This window comes from Trichomonas vaginalis, chromosome I (assembly GCF_026262505.1).
Source record: "Trichomonas vaginalis G3 chromosome I, whole genome shotgun sequence".
NCBI classification, from domain to species: domain Eukaryota; phylum Parabasalia; order Trichomonadida; family Trichomonadidae; genus Trichomonas; species Trichomonas vaginalis.
Genome location: NC_067203.1, coordinates 1,062,417 through 1,087,517, shown reverse-complemented (window position 1 = coordinate 1,087,517; position 25,101 = coordinate 1,062,417). Strand labels below are relative to the sequence as shown.

The 25,101-nt window shown below is 31.3% G+C and overlaps 10 protein-coding genes and 3 pseudogenes across 13 annotated transcripts, besides 3 other annotated features; 4 read left to right on the top strand and 9 right to left on the bottom strand.

Moving 5' to 3' along the window:
- Nucleotides 1–302: 302 nt before the first annotated feature.
- On the bottom strand, nt 303–839 carry TVAGG3_0906420 (protein of unknown function, DUF4106 family; the record flags this gene model as incomplete). Its single annotated transcript, XM_051251563.1, has 1 exon — nt 303–839. The coding sequence occupies one exon, from the start codon at nt 837–839 to the stop codon at nt 303–305; it is 537 nt and encodes a 178-aa protein (XP_051077137.1).
- Nucleotides 840–1,256: 417 nt separating this feature from the next.
- Nucleotides 1,257–3,901: a mobile genetic element.
- TVAGG3_0906410 (protein of unknown function, DUF4106 family) lies at nt 1,345–1,925 on the bottom strand (the record flags this gene model as incomplete). The annotated part of the gene is made up of 1 exon (XM_051251562.1): nt 1,345–1,925. A coding segment is annotated over one exon (581 nt), but the record flags the coding sequence as incomplete, so codon positions are not given.
- On the bottom strand, nt 2,855–3,415 carry TVAGG3_0906400 (protein of unknown function, DUF4106 family; the record flags this gene model as incomplete). The annotated part of the gene is made up of 1 exon (XM_051251561.1): nt 2,855–3,415. The coding sequence occupies one exon, from the start codon at nt 3,413–3,415 to the stop codon at nt 2,855–2,857; it is 561 nt and encodes a 186-aa protein (XP_051077135.1).
- Nucleotides 3,902–4,177: 276 nt separating the features above from the next.
- TVAGG3_0906380 lies at nt 4,178–5,256 on the bottom strand (annotated as a pseudogene). The gene has a single exon. A coding segment is annotated over exon 1 (1,079 nt).
- A 151-nt stretch (nt 5,257–5,407) lies between these two features.
- Nucleotides 5,408–6,229, bottom strand: TVAGG3_0906370 (annotated as a pseudogene). The gene has a single exon. A coding segment is annotated over exon 1 (822 nt).
- Nucleotides 6,230–7,932: 1,703 nt separating this feature from the next.
- Nucleotides 7,933–22,103: a mobile genetic element.
- Nucleotides 10,547–11,756, top strand: TVAGG3_0906350 (DNA/RNA polymerase superfamily; the record flags this gene model as incomplete). Its single annotated transcript, XM_051251560.1, has 1 exon — nt 10,547–11,756. A coding segment is annotated over one exon (1,210 nt), but the record flags the coding sequence as incomplete, so codon positions are not given.
- Nucleotides 12,041–12,613, top strand: TVAGG3_0906340 (uncharacterized protein; the record flags this gene model as incomplete). Its single annotated transcript, XM_051251559.1, has 1 exon — nt 12,041–12,613. The coding sequence occupies one exon, from the start codon at nt 12,041–12,043 to the stop codon at nt 12,611–12,613; it is 573 nt and encodes a 190-aa protein (XP_051077133.1).
- TVAGG3_0906330 (integrase core domain containing protein family) lies at nt 12,716–14,006 on the top strand (the record flags this gene model as incomplete). The annotated part of the gene is made up of 1 exon (XM_051251558.1): nt 12,716–14,006. A coding segment is annotated over one exon (1,291 nt), but the record flags the coding sequence as incomplete, so codon positions are not given.
- TVAGG3_0906320 (uncharacterized protein) lies at nt 14,265–14,537 on the top strand (the record flags this gene model as incomplete). The annotated part of the gene is made up of 1 exon (XM_051251557.1): nt 14,265–14,537. The coding sequence occupies one exon, from the start codon at nt 14,265–14,267 to the stop codon at nt 14,535–14,537; it is 273 nt and encodes a 90-aa protein (XP_051077131.1).
- TVAGG3_0906310 lies at nt 16,139–17,745 on the bottom strand (annotated as a pseudogene). Its single transcript has one exon. A coding segment is annotated over exon 1 (1,607 nt).
- On the bottom strand, nt 19,003–19,704 carry TVAGG3_0906300 (uncharacterized protein; the record flags this gene model as incomplete). Its single annotated transcript, XM_001584133.2, has 1 exon — nt 19,003–19,704. The coding sequence occupies one exon, from the start codon at nt 19,702–19,704 to the stop codon at nt 19,003–19,005; it is 702 nt and encodes a 233-aa protein (XP_001584183.2).
- Nucleotides 20,055–20,636, bottom strand: TVAGG3_0906290 (uncharacterized protein; the record flags this gene model as incomplete). Its single annotated transcript, XM_051251556.1, has 1 exon — nt 20,055–20,636. A coding segment is annotated over one exon (582 nt), but the record flags the coding sequence as incomplete, so codon positions are not given.
- A 2,107-nt stretch (nt 22,104–24,210) lies between the features above and the next one.
- TVAGG3_0906270 (protein of unknown function, DUF4108 family) lies at nt 24,211–24,654 on the bottom strand (the record flags this gene model as incomplete). Its single annotated transcript, XM_001321478.1, has 1 exon — nt 24,211–24,654. One exon carries the CDS (start codon nt 24,652–24,654, stop codon nt 24,211–24,213), a length of 444 nt encoding a protein of 147 aa, XP_001321513.1.
- Nucleotides 24,655–24,983: 329 nt separating this feature from the next.
- Nucleotides 24,984–25,101: part of a mobile genetic element that runs on past the window's edge.

Genomic DNA, 25,101 nt, shown 5'->3' with positions numbered 1-25,101 from the left:
ATTATATGACTCAGGGTTTTTAGTCGTAATAGTATAAACCACTATGTCTTCTGCCATTTACATATATTTAAAAGTTTTTCTGAAAGTGGAGAAGAACTTCATCTAAACTTTCACATGGCGTTTCTTGAAGTTCTCTGTCTAAGAAGTTCAAATATTTTGTAAAGACATAGAACTTTCCTTTGTCTACACGAACAAACAAAACAGGGTCTTTCATATCTTCAAAAGTGTGTAAAGTCCTTTACATGAAATAAAGTCTATATTATTTTCTTCAAACATCTTTCAAGAAGTTTTGACATTTTTACTTAGCAAATAAATTTTAATGAAATGTTGTGGTCGTCAAATATTTTTATAACGTCTGGGAAACTATATTTTAAGTTCAACGTTTCACCTCCTTTCATAACGTATATCTTGTCAATGACATTATATGAAACACCACAGCAACTAACGTCGGGTTCTATTTCTTTGATGTTTATATCGTCTGCCTCTGTCAAAAGTTTCAATAGTTCTTTCAAAACTTCATGAGGTGCAATGACATATGAGTTCACTTTTACAGGGTTGTGTTCGACCAAGTTTAACATTATACCTAAAGCTTGACAAATCTTCTCCTGAGTTTGAAGTTTGTCTTTCAGTTGTTGGTAGTCGTTTCGAATATCTGCAACAGAACTTAAGTCTCTGCTAACTTCAGGGTATGTTGGTTGTTCTTTTACAGGAACTATTGTTATACCATCTTCGTCTTCGTATGGTTTCCCCACTTCAACATCTCTGTCTTTGACATTGACAATAACACTTTGACTGTTTGTTTGAGTTGGTGAATTTAACTTCACATCTGCCACCGCCATTAAACCTTTTGAAACACTTACGCTTCTATTTTTCGGAAATGACATTTTACTTAGAATAAAAAGATGGACGTATTTGAGTATCTCTTCGAATTGAAGCAAACAAAGTTTACACACACAAACAATACAAATACATTGACAGAATAGTTCTTTACACAAACAATGGAAAATGTTATAGAATAGCAGTCTTTGCTGAACCAAAATATTTTCATAAAGCAAAGAAAGTTGGTATAACTGAAATGGTGAAAGTTCTTGAAGCAGACAAAAATATAACAACAAAACTTACAGATATTTCTAAAGGTAAGTTTATAATACAATATTATGTCAAAACTGGCGTACTGTCAATATTTGACGGAGAGAAGTCAGTTCAAGAACAACTTACTGACCTGCTGCCAAAATCTGCTCGATGGAAGCTGTCGTTATGCCAATCTGAGGAGCCCCAGCAGGTTTCATCGAACGAATCTTCAAAAGAGCATCTTCCGTGAAAAGTGCTATTGGTTTTGTAAACTTCTTTGCTTTCAATTCATCTGGACCGTCTCTGTCACCAGTATATTGTATTTGAACTGTACCAACAGTTGAAATACCACCCATAAAGTCTTCTGAGTCAGCAAATGGAATGCCAAGCCAAAAGTTTGAACGGTCTCCATTTGTATATTGAGTTTTTTGACCTCCTGTATGAGTCCATACTTTCACATATGGCATAATAGAACTTTGCATTTCAGGGTTAATGGTTGTTGTGAAGTTGTTGTTAAAGTTCATAGCATCTAATGTCAAGTTGTATGACCTCATATCCTCAACTGTAGAATATTCTTCTCTTGGATAATATTTGCCATCTATGTTTATATGATATTTAATACCGGGGTTGTAGAAACAAGAATAGTCATTTATAGTTCGTCTGAACAGTACAAACATAGTATCTGCATGTTTCATTGCAGTTGTTAAGGCAATATCTGTTCTTGCACCTGGGTCAGCACTTTGGTTTCCAACTTCACCTGCAAAGTCTTTGACAGATATTTGGTGTATAGGGAACATAAGTGGAACTGCAATATATTTGGCAGCTAAAGCATTTGAAATATCTGGGTCCAACATATAGACTGCAAGTCTGCTTTCTATTCTCTTGCATTCAAATTTTTCGCATGTGAACTTAACTGGGTCCCAAGCAGTTCCAGCAGCATTGAAATAATAGTTTACTTCAGTGTTGAAGTTTGAGAAACCAAAGTCTAAGTCAACTTTGTCTTTGCAAAAGTCGGCGAATGACGTTTTAATTGTTCCCTCTACGTCTGTAATAGTGAATGGGTCTTGTGTTGGTGCAATGACTAAGTTATTTTTGCTTGGAGTAAGTTCAATAGAAATTTTTCCTGCCCAGTTTGGCAAGTATCTTAAAAACCTGAAGATGAGGAAAGATGACAAAGGAACTCTAAGTTTCAGTTTTACTTTAGTGACAGCATTTCCATCTGAACCAGAAAGGTTAACATAAACTCCTGGAACGTTAGGGTCAAGTCTTCTTATTTTCTCAATAGTTGCATACTGGTCTGTTTGTTCTCTAGCTTGTGGTTGTACTGAGTTTCTCAAAGCGAACCATTCATAGTTTGCCCATGTTACTGTTTGAACTAAGTCAGAGTTAGAATATATCTTATATCCCATGAAAACTTCTGGAGCATATTGGTATCCGACATAGAAAATTCCATTGCAACCTTTCTTGTCAGACAACTTGGCAGAAGGTTTTATTTCAATGGCTTGTTCCACGTATAAGAATGAGTTGTCAATAGAAATAATATGAAACCTGTCGCAAGCAATATCTACTGTTGTTGAAGAACCTTCTCCAAACTCACCTACGTTTCCATAAGAAACAGCAGTTGTATATTCGTAAGTTCCAGGAACTATTTCTGACCTTCTAATGGCATTGTCGCATTCGTTATACCATTCGGAAACATTTCCGTTCATGGCATCCAAAACTGTTGGCGTTATATTCTGAGCGGCGTACATTTCATATGGGTAAAAATATAGAATAGTTGGATTTATGTGTCATAATAGAACCCCCGTGGACCAAGCTTTACTTTCTTCCTGGCTGAGTTTTTAACTCTTCTTTTTCCTTCATTGCCACTACTTTCACTAGATGAAGTTACTTCTTCACTACTTTCACTTTGTTCTACTCTTCTCTTCTTCTTTGGTGTCGCTTTTGGTAACTTGCCCTCTGCTTCAAGTTGTTGCATCTTTGCCTCATGTTCACCTAGTATGTTGTAAATTTCCCATGTCCTTTTTGCCTTTGGGCTCTGGTCGCCCATCTCAGGTAACCTATATCCTAGAAAGATTTTGTCATAGTTTGTATTTGAGTCTTCGCGTATTGTTTGCATGACTCTTTCCTGAGTTTCCGGTTCAAGCTCTTCAAACAGAGCTTGTCCATATGGAATAAGCTCGTTTCCAAATATATGTTTTTGTAGCCATTCTGGTTTTCTTTCCATGTTACCAATAATATCTTTTGTGAATGGGAAAGCTTTTACCCAATGTTTCAGTCTTGCGTCATTTATTTCTGTAGTTGGTTTTATTTTGTCAAGGAACATGTTTTTCAATACTAACATTTCATTTGGTACTGTCCATTTGAGTTTTCTTAAATATTCATCCCTTCTCGGTTCATTGTCTGCAAAGTAAGTTTTTATGACATTTTGTAAACTTTCGTTTGCAAGGTCATGTACAATAGGTTCTCTTCCTTCTCTTCCCTAACTTTCTTTCTAAACTCTTCACCAAATATACCATCTTTATGGTTCTGTGTAGTTCTTTGAGATAAATGTTCTAGAACGTCAGGTGTTATATTTCCATCAGCCATGTTCATTTCATACTGGTCCAAAATATCTGCATGTTTCATATCTTTCAATGGCATTAAAGCCGCGCTGAAAATACCAGCTATATCTGGTTCACCATTGACTTCCATTGCGTCTACAACTTCTTGGAATTGTGGTTGTAAGTTTATGAACCACCTATCCGGATTTAGCTTTATGACCCCATCTCATTGTAGTTCCATAGTCTGCAGAAACAAAAGTAGGTTTGTTTCCATATTGGTTAGGTTCTGAATGAACTTTAAACAATGTTTCATTTCTATATGTTTTGTTGAAATTTAACCTTTTATTTTCACCGAGTTCAGCCAAAGATTGAACGTTATATGGTCGTAAGTAAAAAGGGTTATTGTATTTGCGTACATTTTCTTTCAGTACCTCCATTCTATGCTGAATATTTTCATCTGTGTTGGAGTCTTTTGTATGTCGGCAAACATTTTTCGATATTCTTCTACTATGTCAGCCGAATTTTTCTTAGACTCTTGGAAAGATTCCATATTCACCTCATACTCTTGTTGAGGGTCAAGATTTTTCGGCTGTTCCAAATCTTCATCTAGTTCTGTGAAGTTAGTTTCCAAAGGAGGGACTTGTTCGTTTCCTTCAGGCTCTTCTAGCTGTTGTTGCTGAACTATTTCTTCCATGTCTGGTTGTATCTGAACTTCTTCCTGTGGAGTTTCTTGTACCTCATCTGCTGGCATTTCATATATTCCGAGACCGTTTTAACAAGTTCCCTATCTAAGTCATCCGGACTCATAAACCTTTCTTCTTTCGTTCCGTCTCTATTTTTTACGCGTTTCATGAAGAGAGTTGAATTGTCATTTAGCTCTGACACCAAATATCTCGGAGTAAATTCGTCATGTCATTTGGATGATATGCTATTAAATCATATCCCTTAGCGAGCTTGTATTTTCCAGGTTTGAAATTATATCCCATTTGGTGCTGAGCCATAAAGCTAAATAGGTTCGGGTCAGTATTTCCTTCCTTGAACTTTCTAATAGCTTCTTTATATCTGTCACTAAAGTCAAGAGTAGCTGGGTAACCATATTCTTCCTTAAGCATTTTTAAGAAATCTTTGTTTCCTTGTTCTCTACTTCTTTTATGTCCTTGCTCTGTTTGTGGTTGTTGTTGTGCAGGGTTTTGAACTGTTGGTTGCTGTGCTGGTTGTGGAGGTGGTTGTTGTGCTGGTTGTTGTTGTTGTGCTGGATTTTGAACTGTTGGTTGTTGTGCTGGATTTTGAACTGTTGGTTGTTGTGTTGGTTTTGGTGCATGCCTGTGTCTGTGTCCATGTGACGATGTAAATGTTTTAGGTAGTCCTGGTGCAGGTGCTTCTCTTGGAGGGTTTGGTGGTATATAAGTTCCACTAGCTAGTATATAAGTTCCACCAGCTGGTATATAAGTTCCACCAGCTGGCACATATGTTCCATCTGCAGCATAATGTCCTACCTGACTTTTCGTTTTTAAGAAAGCATTTACTAGGTCTGTTTTGGTCTGTTGTAACTCTTTTCTTGACTTTCCACAACAGTTGCTCTAACGGCGTCATAGGCACTTTGAACTGCCTGTCTCGTTGCTGCATCTGTTATTTTCGTCATATTTTGTGCTACTTCTCTTAACTCTTTGTCGAAACCTTCAGACTTCAGTTTCTTTCCAGATGAGAAGTCGTTCACTAGTTTCACCTTACTATGAAGAGCTTCGAAGGCGTTCTTAAAGTCAGCATTTGTTAAAGCTTCATTTGAACTGTCTTCATCCGCTTGTATTTTTGTCCTTATTGACCCTATAAGTTGGGCTGCTTTAGCGTTGGCTTGGGTATCTAACCAGTCATTGTTAGCTTTTATATATTCTGCGCTTTTCATTGCCTTTTGCATGGCTGCGTCGTTATTTTTACTTTCTTGTGCTAAGTTTTCATACTGTACGGTTTGGTTTTGCAACTGTAAAAGTTTTTCTGCCTTTACATTTGCTTCAACTTCTTTTTTTTACTCATCGCTATCCATATATGTCTTCATGGCTTTTTGTTTTATCTCTTCATCTTTCAGTACTTTATATTGAGTAGTATGGTTTTTCAAATTTACAACATCTTGTTCCATTTTTGCTACTTCTGCTGCTTTTTCTGACACTTTTTTCGCATATTCCTCTGTACTTAGTTCTTTCAGTTGTTCTTCTTTCTTCTTTTTCTCTACGTTTAACTCATTGAGTTTCTTTGTGTGTCTGTCATATTCTAGTTTCTTTTCGTTTTCACCTATTTGTTTCTGTATGTCTATGTTTGACTTTTTGACATCTGATATTTGATTTTTGAGTGAACTCAAATTCATTTGACTTTGAGGGTTATATGCTGTTCCGTCTGCAGCTCCACCATAGCCTGCCATTTTCGCAAAAGTGCCGCTCTTAAACCTCCACTCTGTGCACCAAAACTCGGTTTAAAAGCATAGGATTGCTTGACATTTGTTGCAACATAGTGGGGTCATTCAGCATTTGTTGTTGCAACTGTTGTTGTGGTGTTAGTTTTACTATTGGATGTTTCAATGCTCTCTTCCTCTTACGTATATTCTTACGTAGCTTACGTGGCATTTTAAGTGAAGTTAAAAAGCGGTTTTTGACAGATGTTATATGACACTTTCTCCGGTTTATAGGACCTCTCTCATATTCTATCTTGTCATATCTAAACTCATAGTCATGTATGTCCTCTAACCATCTCATAACGGTTTCCAAACCACTTTTATCGGATGTAAAGTAAAAGCATGGATGGTTATGTAAAACGTCTAAAGTTTCTAAAGAGTCTCTCAAAGTATACTTCCTTGGAACGCCCGTAACTTTTCCTGTAGCGACGATAGACCCTTACTTGTCCGGACAAAGTTATACTATTTTGAGTGCTCTACAAAAAAAGTCAACAGCGACGACTCTCAAAAATTTTTTATGGGCTAGAGGGCGCAACGCGCCTGGAAGCCCCCAGTACCCAAAAAACTTCATTTATACTAAACATCTTCAGGGCTAGAGGGCACGAAGTGCCTGGAGGCCCTCCAAATAAAAACTTCAGGGCTAGAAGGGGCGCAGCCCCTGGAAGCCCCACTACCTTTTTTTTTTTTTAATTTCTTAAAGTTCAATGTTGAACTCATCAAATTCTTTTTAAAATTAATTTTTTTTATTTTTTATTTCATTACATTATGTATGGGCTGAGTGTAAATGTCTTACAATTTTGAAAATTTTTTAAATCTTGATTTATTCAAAAACGTAAGAATAAAAACCGTAAGAATCATACATTTTTTACTTCATATGTTAAAAAAAATGATACAAAATCGTTCAATATTGTATGAATTCTTACGTTTACAAAAAAAGTCACACAACCCTTCAACATATACTACTTTTAAATTATTTATCAAAATTAAAATTTAACTTGAAATTTATAATTATTTAGTCATATTTTGCATAATTCTAAGTAGATTTTGTAAAAAATCAAGAAAAATTTTAACGTGCTTTATTTTTTCTTTTTTATAATAATACATATTATTATATAATTAACATATTCATAATGTTTCACCCTTTCAAAAATATAATCCTCCTCCTCTCAAATAAACGTACATACGGGTGGCCTCTTTTTTCAAAAAATTAAAATTTGAAATTTTGGGCTCAAATATTAGAGATTTTTTCAACCTTCAACGATATATGTTGTTTATATCAGACCTCCTTTCTTTTTGATACTTAACATTGTTCCTAAATCTTAGCCGTTAAGGCTGTTCTGAAAATATTTTTTTTTTCGAAAAAATTCGAAAAAAATTCTTAAAATTCAAAAATCCCTTAATTCCTGAGGATTTTGGAAAAAAGTTTTTACATGATATTCTTAAAATCTTCATTATCAAAATAATATTAAATGATAATATAATATAATTTATAAACAACTATTATTTAATAAAGTTTAATTGCCAAGGTTGATCTAATTTTTTGATTTTTAGTAGTATATGTTGACGGGTTTTGTGACTTTTTTTGTAAACGTAAGAATTCATACATTTTTGAGCGATTTTGTATCATTTTTTTTTACATATGAAGTAAAAAATGTATGATTTTTACGGTTTTTATTCTTACGTTTTTGAATAAATCAAGATTTAAAAATTTTCAGAATCGTAAGAAATTTTCACTAAACCCATACATAATGAAATAAAAAAAAATAAAAAAAATAAAAAAATAAACTTTAAAAATTCATGTCTTACATTTTTTGAATAATTTATTTTTTTAATTCGTATGAAAATGAGTGTCAAGACTAACGACGTTAAAAAATTGGGATTCACAAACGAGGAAATAAAGGATATATTAGAGGAGGCGAGTTATGAAGTTAATAAATATTATTTAAGAAATTGTCAAAAATTCGCGGAGTTATTAAATGATTTAGATTATGATGGAAAAATGAATAAAGATGATGTTATAAATTTCTTATATCCCACATCTGAAGAAGAAAAACCTAAAGAACCTGATGTTTTCCCTGAATATTATGAAGAACGGATTAAAGATGATGAATATGATGAAATTGAAAGACTGGAAAAAATAAGAGATGAAATAGATGAAAAAATTAAGGAATTAAGAGAAGTTGAAAAATATAATGAGAATGAAGTAGAGGGTTTAATGAATATCCCAGCTTCAGAATCAGAAGTTCAAAAATCTCATGAAGAAAGATATAAAAATTACTTTTTGGAATCTACTAAAAATTTATTAGATGGTGAAATAGATGAAACACTTTCAGAAGAAGGCACAAAATTTATTCATAAACATAAGTTACAATTTATTGACGATGGAGATTATCCATGTATATTACTTTCACCTCCTCTTGATTCTGAAAAATTCAAAAAAGCACTGAAAAATGTAACATATGCAACAAATACGATTAAGAAAGAAGACCATGATATTTACACAAATTATTATTTAAATAAATGTGCAGGTGTTGATAAAGTTTTTGATTTGTTAGATAAAATATCAAAAGAAACAATTGGTACATATAAAATTTTATGCGATTGTGGTTTCATTATTGAAGATACTAATAATGTTTCATATGAAAGAACAGCACCGAAGGAAGACGAAGTTGAAAGGTCTATACCATTCGTTATTAAGAATATAAAAGATATGAAAACTTATAAACATTATATTTATTCATTTATTTCAGAAAAAATGGAAGCAACCCATAAAACATCATCTCATCATTTTATAGCTATTCATACATTCCTTTTCAAAGTTGTGAAATTAAATAAGACAGGAATTAGATTTAATGTATCAGGGTACGCATTCTTGAGTAAATTAAAATGTATTCGTCACGTCGCAGATGATAAAAATTTATGTGTTCTTAATTCATTTTATGGACTTTAGCCCTGGACTTTAAAAAAAATAAACTTTATTTTTATTTATTTTTTAATTTTTTATTCTTACATAAATGAACAAAAACGGAACAGCTAAAATGAATGATAATCAAATAAGAGCCGAAGGTAGAAGGTTATTTAAACGCTTCTATAACATTCCTGATGGTGTTAATCCTAAAACTCGTAGAAGTTATTTAAATGAAGCCATAGATGCATATGAAGGATTTGACATTTCATCAGAAAGTGAGAGGTTAGCAAGAATGTTAAACGTTAATATTGATTTTTATTATTGTGACCCTCAACCAGAAGACGTAGACATAAATAAGGTAGACTTTCCATTAGTGGAATCAATAATGATAGATCCAGAATTTGAAACAGTAAATATTTTATTAACACAGAGTCCATGTGGAAAACTTCACGCTGACAGAATTACAGACGTTGAAGCACTCACAGGATATAAAGTTTGCCCCTTTTGCAAAGAAGAAGTATATTCTATCCGTGATGACCCAGAAAGGAAAAACCAAAGAAGATTTTTAAAGCATTGTGAGAAATGTAAAGAAAATAATGGAAGATTAATTCAAGACGTTCAATTGCAAAACACACAACAACCATATGCACCACATATCACGAAACAGAAGATATATCAATGGCTATTAGCCACAATTTGCAGGAATATTATAAACCAACAAGATATTATATTACTTTTGACTTCGAAACATTAGAGACTAAAGAAGAACTTCAACTTTCTGAATGTGCAACTTTGAACGCTTACTTAAAACCATTTATGGTATCATCAACTGTCAAAATAAAGCCGCAAACGGACTCTTTGAGTCCTGAAGGTCTTTCAGACCGAAGCGGCGAGGTCGTAGACCGTGATAAAACATTTACGAGGAATTTTTGCTTAACATCAAGTGATTCGTTCATCTCTGATTGGATTGAATTTTTATTTTCAACCTGTTCATTAGTTGCTAAATCAAATATTGAACAATATGAAGAATTAATGAAGCCGCAAACGGACCAAACGGCGGGGACTTTGTCCCATACATTAAATGAAAAACAGAAGGAAGCATTTAAAGAACTTCTAGATGAGGAATTCAATAAAGTGAATATCATAGGTTTTAATTCGGGAAAGTTTGATTTAAATTTAATTCTTCGTGATTTAAACACTGCAAAATGGAAAATAAAATCAATGCTGGGTTCTTCTTCTCAATTTAAGCAAATCATTGTAAAGAAAACAAACTGTCCATATGAATTAAGATTTATTGACATCAGAAATTATATAGCGGGTGGAACATTAGACCAATTCACTCAAGATTTCGGAAACAATAAATCACGTGTTAAATCCTTTTTCCCTTATCAATTCATCACATGGGAGAATTACGAAGATGAATTATATAAAGTGGAACCATTCACTCAAGATTCATTTTATTCAGCATTAACTCAAGAAACAATATCCGATTCAGATTATCAAATATATCTCAATGATGCTAAAAATTTTGAGAATAGATTAGAATATTTTATTCATTATTGCAATAAAGACGTTGAAATTATGATTGACCCAATTGATAAAATTATTGAAGAAACATTTGTTTATAAAATTGACATGCTTCATAATCTTTCTTTATCATCGAATGCATCAATGATTCGTTACGCGTTAGCATATAAGAACTTCAATCCTAACGAAACATATCCAGAAGAAGAAAATGTGGAATCAAGTTTTGAATTAACAAAAAAGTATTGGAAATATAAAATTGATTCATATAAGAAACAAGATGAAAAAGCAGAAAGGGATACTAAAAACAATGTTTCAATGGATGACTATCAATACTATCACGATTTAATCCTTTCATCTAAATGCAAAATGTGTGGTAAAGCGTTTACATATGCTAATAAACCAACATTAGATAGAATCGATAATGAAAAACCACATACCAAAGAAAATTGTCAGTTAATGTGTTGTTATTGCAATGTCGTAAAATCAAATAAAGATGAAGATGTTCAACGTTTAAGAATCAATTTAAGAAATTATACATTAAAAAATAATTTACCAATGACTCTAGATTCAGTTGAAGCTTATCACATCCTCCGTAATGGAATTACTGGTGGTTTATCAAATGTTCAACATAGAGTAAATCTTAAAGGAATCACGCACATTAATAAACTTTCATATAATCCAGAAACTAAAACTGTATCAAATGAGGACACTTCCAACATTATGACTCATTTCGTTGGTGTTGACTTTAATTCATTATATCCTTCATCATTTTCATCTAATCCTCATGATTTCATTCAATATACTGACCATAAAATGTATATGCCGGGAAGATTGAATGGTGTTATCATTTGTGATACAGCAACAAAGAAAGCAAAAGCACTGGGAATAATTAAGAAGAAAAATACTTTATTCGTGGCTGAAGTAAAGGGTCACATTGATGAAAAATACATTAATGATTACATAAACTTTTTACCAATAATAAGAAACTTTGATATTATCACAGATGAAAAAACAATTGGTGGTTTTATGTATAATTACATGAAATCAAACAATCTACCAGTTGACCAGAAACAGAGGAAATTAACTCAGTTAGCATCAACACACAACCAATATCAACCATTTTCTTCTTATTATCTTTGGTATCTAATAGACAGATTTCATTTTATCATTGATGACATTCAATCAATTTTAACATTTACGAAAAATACTTGTTTTAATGAATTTGCGAATGAATTTATGAACGAAAGACAAAAGGCTGAATTAGAAGGAAATAAAGGAAAAAGTTTATTTTGCAAGATTTCACTTAATGGATCATATGGTTACGATGCAATGAATACACAAAATTACGCAAAGACTAAAATAATGAATGCACAGAAGGCACGCGTTGCATGTATGTCAAATAAGTTTAAAAACATAAGAGAAATAGGAGAGGATACGTATCAAGTGATGCTTAAAGATAGATTTTATAGATGTGATACATGTTTACAAGAGGCATTCTTCACTTTAGATAACGCAAAATACTGGTATTTGGTTTTCATTTATGATTTTATGTATAAATGCATGGATGTTAATCGTTTTCATTTCATTGAAGGTGATACTGATTCATCTTATTGGGCAATCGCTGGCGACCCAAATCTTCCTAACACTCAAGCATTTCAAGCAATTGTAACCGATAAAAAATTTTATGATAAAAACATTTACAAATTCGCACCTTTTGATTTCTTCTGTTTTAATGAGAAATTTAAACCTAAATTAAAGAATAAAGCTGAAGAAAAAGCACATGAGAAGAAGTTATTGGGTTTAGCAATTGAGAAACAAGGTGATAACATGGTTGCTTTATGTCCTAAGTGTTATACTTCATTCAACGGTTCAATTGATGGAAGTGATTTTAAAAAGATTGCACAAAAAATGAAAGGAGTTAGTTTACGACAAAATAAACAATTAACACCTAAAAATTATTTGGATATAATAAATGATAAAGTGATATTTGATGGTCAGAATATTAATTTACAACTTAAAAACGGGTCAATGACTCGCTTAACAATCGGTAAGACTGCATTAACAGGAGCACACACTAAGGCTGTATGTTGTGAAAATGGATGTTGTATGCCATTTATTTAATAAAATGCCACAGAAGAGACAAAAGGAACCGTAAATAATGGTTTTGATACTATGATTCAAAGAGGCGGGCACCCTTAAAACACTTATTTTATTTTTATATAAATGAATAGCGTAGATTTAAAAAATTTAATTGATGATTTAGTACTTAATCAAAATTTTCTTAATTATTATGAATTAAAATCATATCTCCAAAAACATGATAACAATATAACGGGTGATGATATGGATTATTATTATTCGTATTATAAAAATGAAGTTTTGAAATATCATGATAAAATAATTTCTAAAATTAAAGACAAAATTAAAAATAATGAATATTCAAAGGGAAAAAGTAAATCACAACTTAAACAATTGAAAGATTTCAAAAATAAAGTATTAACAGAAGAAGATATTGATGAATTATATAAATTATATAAATTATATAATCCTGAGCCGCAAAAACCAAAGGAACAAAAACAAAAGGTGCAAAACGCCCAGGTCCTTCAGACCATAAATGAAGCACAAGCTTTAATTTATGATTCATTAGTTAAACCATATTCAGCCCGACTTTTAAATGAAGATCAACTTTTGGAATTCATCCTTCAACATAAACTCGAAGCGGGAAAGTATATCAAACCTTTATATACAGCATATTTAAAACAAATGAATAGAATACATCCAGAATTAATGAAGGGGGGAATGAAATCCAAAATCAAAGCAGATAAAATTAAACCACCTGCAACACCAAACCCTCCAACGACAGTACCTCCTCCTCCTTCAGTTAATCCTTCATCATTCACTTTATTATATCCATTTCAAACATTAAAGAAGCAAAAAGATTTTAAAAAGGATTTCAAAATATTAAATAAACCAACTGACCCAAAAATTCAACCGTTAAAGGAAAAATTTAGTCGCCCTTCATTTGCACCATATCCATATTCATACGAAATCGATCATTTAGAATATTCAAGAGGAAACGTTACTTATTTATTTGCCATTAACATTAACACCAGATATTTATATTGCATTCCGGTGAAAGGGAAAACAGAACAGGAAACAAGAAGAGCTATTCAATACTTACTAGATCATGAAAGAGTAGATAATATAAGGGGTGATGGTGATAAAGGATTTCAGGCAGCTATGGCTCATTATTTCCCACAAATTAATTTTTACTTTTCATCCTCTCCATATACGTTTCATAATAAAATAGTTGATGCGGTAATGAGAACTCTTAGAGATGCGTTAGGGGTTAATGGTCAGATATACTGGGATGGAAATCATGACTCCATCATACAGCAGTTAGTATATTATTACAATAATACATGGCATAGAACAATAAACATGAAACCGGTGGAAATGAAAAATGATATTTCAAAAGAATGGGAATATATTAGAAAGCAAATGGAAAGGTTGAATGATGTTAAACGTGAACAAATTAATTCGGGGCTCATGAATTTTAAACAAGGGGATAAAGTTTTGATTCATCTCGATTATGGAAAAACTGATAAATCAATGACAAAAAGAAGACGAAGATTTGACACAATAGCTGAATTTGTTAGATATATTAACGGCAATGCATTAGTTGAAGTTGACAATAAATTAATAGAAATTCCGATTTATTTTATTACTCCATTATATTTAAATAATATTTAATTTTTTTATTTCGTAAGAAATGAGTAACAACGAAGCAGTCAAGAGTCCAGACGATGAATATAAAAAGAAACTAAACAGAATTAAATCAAAAATATGTTATTACAAAAAGAAGCCACAATGTGGTGGGGTTGAAAACGATAAAGAGAGGAAAGAAATAATCGAAAAATTAGAAACTTATCGTTCAATCCTTAAACTGAGTGAAGCAAAAATAAAAGAATTTAATAGAATAAATAAATTGATTGGAAGAGATGAATTTAATAAAGATGAATTTTTAAACTCTATCCAAATTTAATTTTTATTCCTCTTCGACAACATCTCTCTTTCCATCATTACCGCATAACCACATTTTCTCAATTTTAGTGGTTTGTTATTTTTAACATGTTCTTGCATCATTTTTATCATTTCCTCCCTTGTTATGATTCGTGGTAAATTTTGAGCTTGTGGGGTATTCATTTATGATAAAAATAAAAATTTGTTATCACTTATTTTATCGTTAAGTGACTCAAAGAGTCCGGAGACAAAGTCTCATGTTTTTAGGTTATTCAATAATTAATTATTTTTGAATAACTGAAGGTGCTACCATGTTACCATGTGCTACCAGGTCATTTAACTTCTCTGAAAAAGTGTGACAACATGACATTTTGACAACAGTTCAGGAGGAAGGTAGTTATGAATTATTTTTGAAGAACTGAAGGTGCTACCATGTTACCATGTGCTACCAGGTCATTTAACTTCTCTGAAAAAGTGTGACAACATGACATTTTGACAACAGTTCAGGAGGAAGGTAGTTATGAATTATTTTTGAAGAACTGGGAAATAAATTTACGTCAAATATGCAATTTATAAAATCTTATGTCGACAGGCTACGTAGCACAGTGGTCTAAGGTGGTGTTATGGAGGGGTCAAGGTCTGTGGTTCGAACCGCGACAGCGCCGTATTTTCTTATTTTCTTTATTTGTCTTGTTTGTCGTGAATAAAAAGTATCATAAAAGTGCTCTATCTTCCACGGGAATAAATAAAAAATTTACTTTATTTCTTCTTTATTTCTTCTTTATTTCTTTGTTCCCGTGGAAGAAGGGTTTTGCTGTTTTTTCTCAGCCGAAATCAATGATTTTTTCATTTTTGGAATCCTTAGCGAATGAGGAATCTTTTCTCTCGTGGAAGCTTTGACCTAAAATATAATTTAGGTGAAGAGGTGAGATATCACCTGTTTTTTCACCTGTTTTTATGGTAGTAGTGAAATAAAATTTTGTTATCAGTTATTTTATCATCATTTTATTAAGTTCATCTTTAGTTAATAATTTGAATGGATTCGCTAATGTTCCACCTTGAGTCACAACACTTGCCCCGGCTAATTGTGAAGAACCTGGGATAAGTACTCCATGAAATGATTTCATTGGTATCATTAATTTAGAAATAGTTGGCTTAATTAATTTGGTCATTTATGATAAAAATAAAATTGCATAATTTAAATTTTTTTTCTTTCTCATTTTCTCATTTTCTCATTTTTCATTCTGTTTTGGTTTCAGCAACTTTTCAAGTTGTTGTCTTGTCAGTAACTTTAATTTTAACTTTGGATCAAATATTGGGTTTCCATCTTTTATCTCTTTCCAATAACACCATATGGTAGAATCTTCATTTATACTAAAATAAAAATTTAAATTATGCTGTTTGCTCTTTTGGAGCTCCTAAAGTTTGTTTCACAAACATTGAGCGTTCATTGAACTCTATACCATGCGAATACAGTCATAAATGGTGGCATGTAATCTTTACTTTGTCCCGTTGTTTGTGTATATCCTGAAACGCGATGTGTATGGTTTCCTTCTCCCTGAGTGTCACTCCAGTAACAATTTATGGCAAATTTAACATCATCTTTAACATCATATCCTTTACCTTTTGTCATTCCTGACCAATCCCAATATCTATGCTTATGCCAACCTGCTTGAGATGTGCTTAAATCTATGTAGTGACTGTGTGCAGGTAAATTTTCACCCGTAATTGTTTTACTTCCCCCTGTTTCCTTTGAAGAGTTTGCACAATACAAAAACCTGTCGACTATTTGTTCCATGCACCAACACCAAACATTGCTTGAGGACCTCTCACATCCATAGATGTATAAATAGAACCTACTGGGTTCATTAAATCAAACATATGAGATATTATAGGATTGTCTCTTTTGAACTTAAAATATAGTGTAAACTATTTCGGGTTTCTTCTGGTTTGTGTCAGAATTTTTTTATAATATAATCTTATGTTTTCAGGGTATGTAAAATCTTGACTATAATATTTATTTTTGTCATCTTCATAATAGTATACTATTCTCGTTTTTTCTATTGCATTATATCTTTTATATCTATAATAATCTAAATATAATGTTTGCTTTTTTTGGGTCTACATGTGCGTCAACACCATAGTCATAATAATACGGTGCTGGAGCTACGTTAGACAATGTCATATCCGTCATTTCATAAACTCTTAAATATTTCTTTTGTTCGTCTCCATATAAGTTTAAGTAGCAGTTGTTGTCTAATGGAACTTTAACTTGTGTGCCATTATTCTTTATATAGCCTACATACATTTCATTGTTTATTTTTCGGAATGAGTTTATACCGTATACCATTTCTTTAAGGACTGTACAAGCTCCCATCTAAAATATTTGTTTTCTTCATTGACAGAAAAGTCCCAACAATAGTTTCAATATTTTTTGTTCCAACTAAACTTTGGTATATTTCGTTAACAAATGATATATCTGCTTTCTTTGCTAAACTCATCGTTAACATATTCCTTATCTGCTTTCTTTGCTAACTCATCGTTAACATATTCCTTATCTGCTTTCTTTGCTAACTCATCGTTAACATATTCCTTATCTGCTTTCTTCCCTAACTCATCGTTAACAAATGATATATCTGCTTTAAGGTCTAAACATTCTGAAACCCATCCTGTATCAGCTTTAGTTTTAAGAATCTTCGATGTCCGTTCATGATACCATTCAACCCTTTCTATAATTTCATTATCTTTTCATTAACATATTCCTTATCTGCCTTCTTTGCTAACTCATCGTTAACATATTCCTTATCTGCCTTCTTTGCTAACTCATCGTTAACAAATGATATATCTGCTTTCTTTGCTAACTCATCGTTAACATATTCCTTATCTGCTTTCTTCATTATTCATTTAGGAAACCTTTTATGAATTCCTCATTTAAATTAAATCTTCCAATCTTCAAAACTTTAGGAAATGCATTTAATGCGTAATATCTTTGTTCTTCTGGTGGAATTGATGTTATATCATCCATTATTCCTTTAATTTTTGAATTCATAAATAAAATTTCTTTTATATTTGATATCACTGCACCACCTTTGCAAACGAATTCGAAATGGTCATTTTTCAATACTATCTCCAAATCTCCATATTTCAACATTTGCGTTTGTTCTGCCGTCTTTGAATTATATGCATATATGGGCGTATGTAATGGTCTGTGGTTGCTGTTGTTTAATCATTTATTACGATTTAAAAATAATATTTAATCTGTTATCTCATCAGCTTTTTTCTATTTGAAATTGCCATAATATTTCATTCATAAATTCTAAATCACAATCAAATAGGTCAGTTATTCTAAATTTAATATTTGATAAAATCTTTTGAATGAAGAATAAATGAATTCCCGGATAATTGAAACGGATATGATAAAGAAAATATGTTTAAGTTGATGGATAAAATGTTTTGTATTGATGGGTAAGAGTTAGGGTCTAATGTTTGATGTGAAAATCTCATTGGGGTATTAACTTTATCACATTTGATTAAAATGAAATTAGAACCAGTGTCAGAATACAAAACATCCCCAACATCTTTTTCAAAATTTAATATCCCCAACAATGAACGAAGACGAGGAGTACAAAATTTAATTTTCAGCGGAAATTTAATAAGGTTATTTATTTCATCAAGTTCAAAAAGTTTATCAGGTTTTGATTTAAAATTTTCTTCATACCATACGATAAATGATTCATTTAAATAACTTAAAATCATGTTAATATCCCATTTCGTTATCACATTATTTATATACATATCATACGTTTTTAGGTCTACGACCCCGCCGCTATGCGGCTCATGGTCATCTTTAATAAATGATATATAATCTGAAGGGTCTAAAAGAATGGGATTAAATTTACCACTCACAGAAACGAGAGTAACATTATAAATTCCGCTAACTGTTAAATTTAATTCACAGTTATTATTCGAAATAATATTGATAATTGACATTTTTTTATTACGATTAAAAATATGGTAAAGCGTTATTTTCCAGTGATAAATAAAACTAGAATAAGATTACCTCAAGAATTCATAAATTCAACGAATAAGAAATTCATTCATGTTATAAATTTTAGTGTTTTCAGAAAATATGAGTCGATGTCATATTCATCATCAGGTTATATTTCACTTCATTCAAATTTAGTTCAATCAAACCCATATAATGACCATTTCATAAGATTTTCAGATGGTATTAAAAATGTAATTGATAGATTAAAATATGAACAGATTGACAATATCGAATTTTTGGAATTTTGGTTTAAATATCCCGATGGAAAAAAGATTGAAGTTAAAGATAAAGCTGATACTATAACAAAAACAATTACAATGACCGATCCGGATAGTGGGGAACAAAAAGAAATAAAACAAACGATAGAAACTGGTGAAAGGTCAATTATTATCGATTATGATTCAAAGGATTATTATTCGATAATGTTAATGCTTGAATATTAAATAGCCTTAACAAAGAATTTTTCAAGTGATATTTTATATTCATCAACTATTTTATTATAAATATCATTATATGTTAAATGAAGTTCAGTTGTTGTTCCGTTCTTTGATATCTTAATTGTGCTAATATCCTTTATAGGATTTATTTTTGCAACTGTTCCGCAGCATGAAACCTCATCATCTATGAAAAATTGAATCTTCACGTCTGAATCTTGAACATCACAAAGAATGGCGATAATGTGAATTAATGATTCATAAGGTAAAATAATTAAACCGGATTGGTCAATTAAATTTATTATTGAATCATAATTATCAGTTATGATATCACGGTAAATTTTCATTAATTCAGAATTAATGTCTATTTTATATGGCGCATTGCGACTGTAATCGTAGATTCCTGGGTTCTCGATGTTTGATGAAAGAGGTGGGGGGTATGTTGGATAAGTGGGAATTTCAACAGGTTCTTTACCAGGTTCAGATAAAATGATTGGGTCTCCATTCTCATGGTTTTCTTCATTCTCCTCATTCTTCGGTAAGTCACGAGTTAATAAATTTGGTTGAGTTGCTGACCTTGTTAATTCAGGACTAACATTAACTTTAACATTTTGAATAATTCGTGATTTATCATCATTTACGTTATAACCAACCGTAATCTCTGCTTTTGCGTTAGTGTTCTTTTGACTAGTGAAACGTCTTCTCATTTATATTCGAATAAAAAAATATATTTAAACTTTTATTTTGCTGGAACTTTTGAATCTATTATTTCCTGTATTTGTTCATGAAGTTGATTTTTAGCATTTTCATCGAAATTAATAGACCGAATATATTCATTAATTGCATTCTTATAATCATCTGATTTCTCAAATTTTCTTTTATCTGATTCCTTAACTAAATCATAAGTTAAACCTCGTTGCTGATATAATGGTTTCTTAATTAAATCTTTGAATGCTTGAGATAAAGCACCTGATGCAATTCTTGCTACTATAATTGGTTGGAATTGCTGTTTAAGTTCATCTTTAACATTTGCGAAAACTGGATCGAATAAAGCAACTTTAAAGAATTTCTTAGCTGGAATTTCAGGTCTTAAATTTGCATATTGACCATCAAACTGGTTAGAATATCGTGGTAATCCATCCGGTCCCTCTTCAATAGCATTTAATTCTTCATTGAAGTAAGAATATGGATTATGACGGTATGAATTAATTGGACCATTTTCACCTTCTCCAATGTATTGTTTAACAGCTTTTCCATTTTCATCAAATTGCATAGGATAATGTTCATTATATGCTTTACGTTTAGGATAATCCGTCATTGTTAATTTATACCCATTTATGACTTTAATATTTCCTTGACCATCAGTAACGAAAACTTCATTTATTCCATCAGGTTTTCCATTTGGACCCGTAATGTCTGCTTCGTGTGCTTCCCAATTTGGTCCGTGACGTTTGGCATATGCTTGAGCTTCTGGTAATGTTAAAACGTTTCTCATTTGTTTAACATCCTTTTGAAGACCGGCAACAATGTGGACTAATTCTTTCATTCCGTCTGGAACTTTCATAGTTCTATTATATGCACCCTTTTTGTTTGTTCCTTGTTTTAATGGAACCTGTAGAAGATTTGCAATTTCTGTCATGTTTAATTATAAATAAAAAATAAAAATTAATTATAAAAAGTTATTCGAATTTAATGGAACCTTTATTTAAATCAACTATTATTTTTCCATGTTCTCCTAATTGTTGATATTGTGTGTAAAGTTCATTAATGCTCATTGGTAAATTCACTTGATAAAGCATAACGTTCAACTGTTGACGACTAAAACCACTGAAAATGAAAAGGGTGGACAGGTTTGATTTAATGTTTGTGCTTAATGCTTTAAAGTATTGAACAGCCATGAAGAATGAACACTGAATGTGTCGACATTGAGTTAATAATTGATTAAAATATGATTTCTCATTAGTTATTAGTTTTGATTTCACCGCATCATCTAGAAAAATGAGTGAATGCAAAAATTCTCTATCAAAATTTGAAATAGAAAGTGTTTCAAATAATTCATCCCGTTGTTTATCAATAATTTTATCCTCTAATCCTTGCTTCTTGATTGTATTATATAATTCTTTATACATTACAAAGTTTTTTAAATAATCTTCTGCTTCTTCTTGTGATAAATAAATAATTGGAATTTTGATTAAATGCTTTAAAGATTCAAATGTATCATCTGAAGGTGAACCTGAACGGTTGATATAAATTAACACATGTGAATAGGGTGAAGTGTTAGCAATAATGATAATTTGTTTTAATATCGTTAATGTTTTACCTTTATTTTGTTTACCAATTGCTGCAGTGATTGAATTTAAGTAACATTCAGAATATGGAATTTTCATTAATTTTTCCTTAGATAGAGCATTTCTATTATCACTCAATGCTTCATTAATCATATCATCTACGTATGTATTATATACTCCTGCTAATTCTTCATAAGGGGTGGATGAATTTAAATCCATTTAATCAAAAATAAATTTATAATTTTAAACATTTCTATTCATCAATATTTCATCATATGAACTTCTATACTGCGGTGGTGTACCTGTTGGATGATATTTCAAACCTTCATCCGGTGTCCATGTCCAATATGTAGTCCTAGTAAACCAAACCTGAGGAGGATTTGTCACTTTTGAACAGTAAGTGTCATTTTCACCCTGAATGATTGGATAAGCTTTCACTTGTACTGTAACTTGTGAGTTGAAAGTTTCTAATCCATCAAAGAATATACCCGCTCCATCACGTTGAACTGGAATAGTGCATAAGAATGAAGTTTGGTCTTTCCATGTTCTAGCTAATGGTTGCCATCATCATCATTCAGTGGTCTAGTTAATGAGTCCTCGTATTCTTCTGTGCATTCATTCACTCCATCTAAATCAGAAGCTTGAAGCATACGTGTAAAGAATATGTCACCCACTGTGGTCATCGCTTGATCGGGGAAGTTTCTGGAATCTATAGTGACCTGAAGACCTCGAAGCATTGGATTTTCTAAAACCGTTCTTTGCATTGCATTCTTCGGAAATGTTAACACAACATCTGTAACATTATGAAGAGCGTATGAGAAATCTGAGCTAATACCTTCAGGAGTGATGCAACCTCCATTTAGTGAACGAACGTCAATATGTTGAGCTGGAATCATGAATGGATCTTCCTTACTAAATAAACGTGGTATTGCTTTAACTGATTCTTCAATTAAACCGTATCCTGGTGTAATGCATTTATCCTCTAAAACTTCCATCTTTGTGCATGAAATAATAACGTCTTCAACTGTTGCGTCAGCAGATGTAGCGGCTAAGCTTGTAATTAATTTGGCAGGAAGTCCGATTTGTTGGAATTTGCGATCATATTTATAAACATGATTCATAATCTTTTCATAATTTTCATCAGTTATCTTTTCATAAACGTAATTTTGTAAATCAGCAACTCTTAACGGGTCAACCTGACAAAATACTAAAGTATCCCTGAAAACATAATATTTAAGAATGATTTCACCAAATGATTTAGGATAATCATCGAACGCCTGAAATGCTAACAAATCATTTACCGGAATAATCATATCAAAAGTGACATCAACTTCTTCATTTGCTTTCTTGAAAACTTCTGAAGGGTCAATATATTTACCACATACTGAGTTATCATATTTTTGAACATTATTATATAACGAATGAACAAACTTTTTAACTTTCCTTTCTGATTTTGGTTTATATGTTGCAAATGCGAAAGATTCACGGGCGCAATCCATCTGAAGATAACCGCATCACCTCTTTCGGTTTCTACTTCTAATTGTTTAAAGCTTTGATTTGATGATTTGTAACCAACGAATAAACGCATGCATTTAAAAGCGGCATCACATGTGAAAGCTTTATTTGAAACTAGAGTTGCTTTAACTTTGCGTTTAATATATGTGTCACCTAATTGGTTCACATCATGAGCCGGATTTGTAATTCTTAAATGAGTTTGTTTATCATCAAAATATGGAGCATCAGAGTCATAGCATGAACTTTCAAGTTCTCTATAATATCTTCTTCCATCATTCTTTGCGAATATTTCATTTATCTTTTCGAATGAATGAAACACATTTCCATTAATCGGTTTAGTGTTTGGCACTAAATAGTTAGTCGTCATTTATTATTAAATAAAAAATCAAAATTAAAAGATGAAAATGAATTTTTAATTTTAATGAAATAATCAACTATGGCTGCAGGATTCTTTAAGAAACTGTGGGATAAAGTAAAAAGAGGAGCGCATAAAGTTTGGGAAGGGATTAAGAAAGGAGCAAATTGGATATTTAAGAATAAAGAAGCAATTAGTGACGTTGCTGAACAAATAGCACCTAATGTTCCGGTAAGGGAAGTATTAAATAAAGGAGATAAGGTTTATCGTCGACTACAACCGATACTAAGATAAAAATAATATTTATTTATTTTTCCACTATCTACCCCTATTTTATTAAGTATTCCTTCAGCAATTCCACCAACTGCGTTACCTGCTTGTGCTCCCATCGCCGGATTACCTGCTTTAGCACCTAATACTCCTCCTATGATAGTTCCTGCCGTTTTCGCTACTGGTGCCAAAAAGTTTGCAACGGGTTTAATAATCTTTTGATGAACCCAACTTGCAGCTTTCTTAATTCCTTCCCATAATTTTTTAAAGAATCCTGCCGCCATCTCTGATTTAATATTAATTAAAAAATATATTTCATCACTTATATTCTAATTTTTTATTTAATGATAAATGAAACCGATTTTAAAAATAAATGAAACAGAGGAGGAAGAAATAAATGAAAGTGAAAATGTTCAACAAAAAATAAACGTTGTTAAACCAATTACTGAAATAAAAATTTTTTCATCTGTTGATGAATTTAATGACTATTATGCTAATAATAAAAAATTATTTGAAGAATTGACAACATGTAAATTGAATAAAATGTTTAAAGTTGAGGACAGAGTCCAAGACCCGGAGGGTCATGGATTCAAAATTTCAAAAATAAAAGGTGTTGTTAGTTTAAAATCTATTCCTCAATCAAGAATCACCTCATTAATGAAAATTGATGATTTAACAAAAAGAATAGAAATTATTGAAGAGCGAATAAATCAAATTATTGATTTCATAAATCATGACTCGTTGAGCCCGGGTCCTTAAAGCTCAAGGCACAAAGTGCCCAGGACTTAAAGTCCATCACTGAGTTCAAGGTTATATTCATCAAATATTTCATTATTAAATGCAACTTCTGCTAGTTTATTTATTTTTTCAATACGATCATTTGAAAGTCTATCGTTTAATTTTTTCTGAAGTTTTTCATTTTCTAGTTCTGAAACTTTATTTGGATGATATTTAAACCCGTTAAATTCTTTTTCCTCAGTTTTGATCATTAATTTACAAAGAACTTTTGTGGTTGGAATTCGTTTAAACCATTTATCATTAATATTTGTTATAAATTCAATATCTGGAATTAATTCCCAAATTTTTGCATTTTCAATTAATTTATTATCAAATGCAAAAGCAATAGGTTTAATATTAAACTTACCTTTATAATATATACTTTCTACATAATCATCGAAATAAACATCTACTTGTTTAACATTTTCAAGAATTGGTGAAAGAACATCCATTAATTGATTGACGGTTACGAATCTTGATCCACTCATTTTCATACGAATTAAAAAAATAAATTATTCAAAAAATGTAAGACATGAATTTTTAAAGTTTATTTTTTTATTTTTTTATTTTTTTTTATTTCATTATGTATGGGTTTAGTGAAAATTTCTTACGATTCTGAAAATTTTTAAATCTTGATTTATTCAAAAACGTAAGAATAAAAACCGTAAAAATCATACATTTTTTACTTCATATGTAAAAAAAAATGATACAAAATCGCTCAAAAATGTATGAATTCTTACGTTTACAAAAAAAGTCACAAAACCCGTCAACATATACTACTATTTTTAATGTTTTATGAATTTTATTTATCATGTATATATCTAATGAAGATTATATATGTAGAAGATAAGTACCTTAATATGTACGTAAAAATTAATGAAATTTATTTTGAATGTAGA